We start from the raw sequence: 6,006 nt of genomic DNA, 5'->3' as shown, positions 1-6,006 counted from the left end.
GAGAGAGAGAGAGAGAGAGAGAGAGAGAGAGAGAGAGAGAGAGAGAGAATGTCTCCTTTTTTGTTGTTGTTGTTGTTTTGTTTTGTTTGAGTGAAGAAGAGGCCATCTCTAGGTTTGATTCCCGATAGAAGCCAGGGCCTCCGACCCTTTAACCAGTGGAGGGTGCTATCCCCACGGTGTGTGGGCCCCGTCCTGAGTGGCTGAGTCATAGCCAAGCATAAACTGCGGCTGCTATGTAATTCTGAACTGGGCGGGCTGGCTCGGTGGTGCGGGTGTGTAGGTGCATGTGAAGCTCATAAAGGCAATATAGACACCACTGTCTCTGGGCGCAGGGCCAGCAGAGGGCATCCGAACAGCTTCTCCCGAGCCGAGCACACACCTGACTGCCCTGGCGCACGCACAAGGGAGTCTTTCAAACAGGTGTGAATGAGGAGGGCACCAGAGGCTAGGAGAGGGCAGGAAGCCTGCTGAAGAAGGGGTTGGCAGTCTGTCCAGTGCCCGGGTCTTGTTTGCTTTGTGCTGACTTGTCAGGGTGACTCCCTTGGCCAACGTGGGCCTTGATTTTTTTTTTTTTTCCTCCCACCAGTGAGAGATAGTTAACCCTGGGGACCTCTCAGGGCTGTCTGGGACTTCTAGAACTCAGCAAGGATGCAAAGCAGCAATCTTGAGTCTCTTGCTCTCTGACTGAGTCTGTAGAGAGCAGGAAGGGGCAGAGGATAACTCGTTCCTGTGCTCCCCCGCAAAGCCACCGGAAGCAGGAAGTCCAGAAGGGTTCCTCTGTCACCCATTTTCCATTTCTCTTCTTTGTCCCCTTAATTTGCCCCCGTGCAGCAGGCAGCTCCTGTCACCATCTCTCTTTCAGAGGACTCCTGATGGATTTGACTCGGTGCCGCTGAAGACGTCTTCAGGATGCCCAGACATGGACATGTGAGAGGTGCCCGACCTGCCTGGCCTGCCTCCTCACCTGGGCACACTACCCTGCAGGCCTGTGGCAATTTAGGTGCCAGCACCCTGCGCTCCCCGCTGCTGGGAATCTCTTCATTGTGGCCTTATCAGAAGTTTGGATTTCAGACCCTTGTTTTTTATAGAGTACCCAAACCTTTCTCCCCGCTTGCCTCAAACCTACCAAATATACCCACACTTCGTGTACTGTTTCTTTGCTTACATCTTGTTTTCTAAACACAGTCCACCTACGGGAACCATACCCTCATCTACCCAGAATTCTTAGAGGTTTTTAGTAAAAGTAATTTTTTTTCCTAAGTACTAAACTGGCTTCCAGCCTCCTGTGTGAGGGCGCGGGCACCTGGGAGGTTTTCTGGTCAGATACGGGCTTTCAGCTCATGATGTCTTTAGAAGGGAGGCTGTGGTCTGCCATGTCCTCATGGCAGCCTCGAATCATTTTCTCCTGGGTAATGAGTTGGAGCAGGGAGCAGTGGACAGTCTAAGGGCAAAGTGGGTGAAGCCCGTGTGAGAAAAACACACACAAAAAAGGCAAAGGTGGTGTGTGTGGCGTGGGGCGGGGGGAGTTCATTCTGTTTTATAACCAGGAACCTCATTTTCTTCTCTTTAAATGATAAATATTCCCATTAAAGGCAAAGGAAGTTATTTACCAAGAACTTGCCCAAAGTCCCATAGATCCATCCTCCCCGACTGTTTTTGTCAAATCTCCCTCCCATCTCCTTATAACACTAGAGAGAACCAGGGGAGTCTAGCTATAGCTTCCATTGGCTTTACTGGCAGGGAATAAACACTTGCCAGTGAGGAACACCCTCATCTGTGAGGACCTCAGCCCTAGAGGCCTAGAGTATCGTGGGATGGAGCATCTTATTTAGAAAGAACACAGAGGGCCAGAGGTTTGATGGGGCAGAATTAGACTCCAGCCCACTGTGGCATGGACCATCTATGGTCATATCTGTTTCTGTCTTTAACTTACTTGCCAGGCCAACAAAGTTAAAAACTTGCAGACTGACCAGAAAGGAGTTGAATGTCAGGCAGATACAAACCAATCTTCAGGGAGGAAAAGTAGGGATGTCTTACAAGGCCTGCACTCAACTGGGGCATTTGTCACTCCTAAGCCTCTGCCCTGGCTCTGGCCTATTCTCATTTCACTTGTGCACTAAACATCCAAAGGACTCCTGGCTCTCATTCTGGCAACACTCCTTTGGAAAGTAGATTAGGTACCAACTCACAAGTAGAATGGGATTCCTCTTCCCATCTCCCTTTTACTCCAGCTATAATCAGTGAAAAACCTAGAATAGAAAAACCAGAGAATAATTTCCAGTTAACTTTTCCCCCTACTACTGGGAATTGAACCTCTTTCATTCCATGCCAGAATAGCCTTCTCTTGGTCAAGCCTGAGTCACCCATGGTGTTCACCTGTGCCCTTTCCCCAGTGACAGGTGGTTGGTATAGGAAAGAGAGACATTTCTGAGTGGCTTGTCAGCCACAAACTGGCTTGCCCACCTGATTAGGCATGGCTGCCCTCGTGATGGCCTCTAAGAACCAGGAAGAAGTGAAGCTACACGGTGACTTCCATCAAAGGCATCAGCAATAGCAAACCTAGACGCTCTACTTTGGGAGTTCACGTTGTTCCTCATTTTGTGGCTCTCAGCACTTCGATCATACTGGAATATTCTCGAGTGGCTCTGTCACCCAGGCCATGAGCTCACAGCCAGTCCCCTGCAGCCTCCTAGGCATCTACTTCTCATGTAATAACTGCTTTCTGTGTTGAAGACCATAGGAGATACTTAGACTGTTCTGGAAGACATGGGGGAAAGTTCATCTCTTTGGACTTCTTTATTCTGACATCCCGGAATTAAGTGTCCCTCCTCCCAAGCATCCTCAAACAGCACTGATTCAAGGATAGCACCTTTTTGCATCTCTACCCTACTCTTTACTGGGATGGTTCCAAAAGGAAGAGGCTCACCTGTTGCTTCTCTGGCAGCTCAATAATTTCAGATAAGTTCAGGGACTCTACTGACACATAATTCACATACTGCATAAGTCACCCTTTCAAAGCATACAACTCTGTGACTTTGGGCATATCAGTTTTAGTTTTCTGTGCTGAAGATGAAACCCAGGGTTTCTCACATGCTAAGCAAAGTGTTCTACCACTGAACTACATCATTGACCATGAACATACAGTTCAGAACACATACACTAGGTTTGCAAGGGAGAATGGCTTTAGTCTTTGAGCCAGGACTGTGGTAGTCTGCGCAAACTTTAGGGCCAGAGAGTTGGCTCAAGAGATAGTGTTTAATCTCCATTTGGATATATATAGTCCTAGAATACATAATTTCATCCTGTAGTTAGTGCTCACCTGTATTTGGCTGGGAATTCATATAAAGATTATGGTATATCCAAGGCCCAGGGGATTTCTTATGCCATCAAAACTTTTTTTTTGGTCCAACTATATTAAAGACTGACTATATTTATACAACAGAAACTTTGTAAAAGATTTTTCAGCTTTGTGAAATCATATTTGTGTCTCATCAAGATGGGTTGGATTCCCTTTTTATTCTGTATTTTAAGCATTTAGTTTGTTAGGGATTGGTGTTGCATGTCACCCCCCCCCCAAAAAAATAAAAACATATCTTTTGAGCTGTCTTTCTTGAATTACTGGGTGGCTGGCTGGTTGGAAAATGATGTCTTTGAAGCCTATGAAAAGAAGAGCAGAGAAAGGAGCATAGATTTCAGAACAAGAACTAGAAAGTTCTTGGCACTTATTGGGAAATTAATGCCTAACACCTCAGTTTCTGTAATAATAAAGCATTAAGAGATATAAGAAAGGGAGAAGGACAGAAGATGTGATGAGCAAAAGATAGCTTGTTAGGTCCCTTCCTCAGGTAGACTTCTCTCAAGTGGCATGAGCTAGCCACACAGCATATCCATAAAATACAAGTGAATTTAGCTTCTATTGGTAGGAAGTGGATTATTGCAGAGTAGAGGTGGAGAAAGTTCCAGAGAATATTAAGGACCTACCATTTCCAAGGGCAGCTAGGTTCTCCTGATTCTGTACTTTCTTTTACTGTAGCTGAGCACACTTAGCACCCCAGGAGAATTGAACCTGAAAATGAGTTTAGTATGTCACTGGGTTTTGAATATAACAGAGCAGTAATGTTCTACATCAATCAGTCTTTGGGGAAACTATTTAGTGTCCAAGTTTTTCCTCCAGCCCCTCCCAGTTCTCTGTCATGAGAGCCTTTTATATCTTCTTCCTCCTCCTCAATCTCCTTTTTGTTTGGTTTAGTAGTTCTGTTTGTTGAGACACTGTAGCTTAGGGTAGCTAGAATTCATTGTGTAGCCCAGGCTGGCCTCAAGTTCATAGCAGTCCTGCTTCTGCCTCCAAGTACTAAGACTATAGGCATGAGTAACCATGTCTGTCTGTGGGTTTTGGTTTTGTTTGTGTATAGGTCTGTCATAGTGTAGTTATTGTGTGTATTTAAAATTTTTTATTTTTATGTGTATGGGTATTTAGTCTGCGTGTATGTTTGTGGATCACATATATGTCTGAAACCCAAGGTGGCCAGAAGGAGGTGTCAGATCTCCCTGGCCTGGAGTTGGCGGTTTCAAGCCACCGTACGAGTGCTGGGAATCAAACCCACCTCCCCTGGAAGAGCAGCCAATGCTCTTAACTGCAAGGCCATCTCTCCAGTCCTGTTGCTCTCTTATGTTACAAAATAAAAAGTACATTTATTCAGCAACAATGATACATTTTTAGAATTACAGTGTACAATGAAAAAGAGTAAGTTTCTCAGTGGTTCAAATTCCTTGCAGGTTACTCTTTGAGATTCAGGAACACTAAGTCATTACTTAGTAGTGTTACAAAACTGACAGCCTGTTGTTTTGAGATAGGATCTCCTATGGCCTAGGTTGGGCCTGAACTATAGGAAGCCAAGAATGACATTAACTCCTGACCCTTCTGCTGCCATTTCCAGAGTGTGAGGTTAGGTAAATTCCCTGACAGGCAGGCAGGGAGAGAGGCCACGAGTAGATAATAAACATGTTGAACTTCTAAGATGGCTGGCTTCTTCACCAGCTTGGCCTGAGACCAAAGCCTAGAGATAAAAACAAAGGCCTAAGGGGCTTTTATCCTCCTTGGAGGGCCTCCTATCTGTGGACTGGTCTGACAAGTTCAGGGCCTGACTAGGGTGTGTTCACTCCAAATGGTGAACTGTTTTCTTGTCTTTGTTCAAACTGACCAATCCTTAACTGGGAGAAGAAGACCCTCTCAAAGACCTTTAACCACACCCCAAACTCCTCCTCTCCCCCTCCCAGTTGCTCACCCCCTCATATACCCACCTTCGCGCCCCAAGGAAGAGACTGGCTTCCTCCTGCTCTTCTGAGGGTTTTTTTTTTCCTGTGTGTCTTGCAGGGTAGTAAAAGTCTTTCATTTGTTGTTGTTGTTGTTGTTGTTTTGGTTTGCTTTTGGTTTTTAGTTTTGTTTTTCAAGATAGGGTTTCTCTGTGTAGCCTTGGTTGTCCTGGAACACTCTCTGTAGACCAGGCTGGTCTCGAACTCTCAGAGATCCACCTGCGTCTGCCTCCTGAGTGCTGGGATTTAAGGTGTGCACCTCTGTGCCCAGCAAAAGTCTTTACCAGGTAATTTTGTTTGCTGTCTGAGATTTGCCAAGCTGCTACCTGTTGTGCTTGAGACTTCCTGCCTTCAGACTCTTTAACTGGCACAGAAAAGCCCCCTGCATAGTAACCATAGTAACAGTGGGTTATTCAAGTGCCATGGTGCACCTGTGGAGAGGTTAGAGGACAATTTGCAGGAGCTGGTTCTCCTTTTCCTCTCTTTGAGTCCCTGGGATTGAACTCAGGTCATCAGGTTTATCGGCAGGCCTTTACCCACTAAGCCATCTTGTAGGGTTGTTTTGTTCTGTTGAGACAGGGTCTCAGGATGCGTTCCCAGGCTAGACTTGAACTGTGCAGCCCAAGCTGGCCTCAAACTTGAGATTCTTCTGCCCTGTTTCCTGAATGCTGGCCTTACGGGTGTCCACTGCTG

The 6,006-nt window shown here is 46.1% G+C and overlaps 1 protein-coding gene across 4 annotated transcripts in view; it reads left to right on the top strand.

Moving 5' to 3' along the window:
• Nucleotides 1-3,615, top strand: part of Kiaa1324 (KIAA1324 ortholog) — a 78,443-nt gene extending 74,828 nt beyond the window's left edge. For 2 of the 4 annotated variants that reach the window (XM_021195750.2, XM_021195752.2), the window contains one exon: nucleotides 863-3,615. In XM_021195750.2, the coding sequence (XP_021051409.1) occupies nucleotides 863-931 (69 nt within the window). In that variant the 3' untranslated portion in view covers nucleotides 932-3,615. The remainder of the gene's footprint in view (nucleotides 1-862) is intronic. The other 2 variants (XM_029537930.1, XM_029537931.1) reach the window with 1 other exon arrangement.
• The last annotated feature ends 2,391 nt before the right edge of the window (nucleotides 3,616-6,006 follow it).

The sequence above is a fragment of the Mus pahari genome, chromosome 4 (genome assembly GCF_900095145.1).
Source record: "Mus pahari chromosome 4, PAHARI_EIJ_v1.1, whole genome shotgun sequence".
Lineage (NCBI taxonomy): Eukaryota > Metazoa > Chordata > Mammalia > Rodentia > Muridae > Mus > Mus pahari.
Note: the sequence above shows the minus strand (reverse complement) of the source record. Positions and strands in the feature narration are given on the sequence as shown.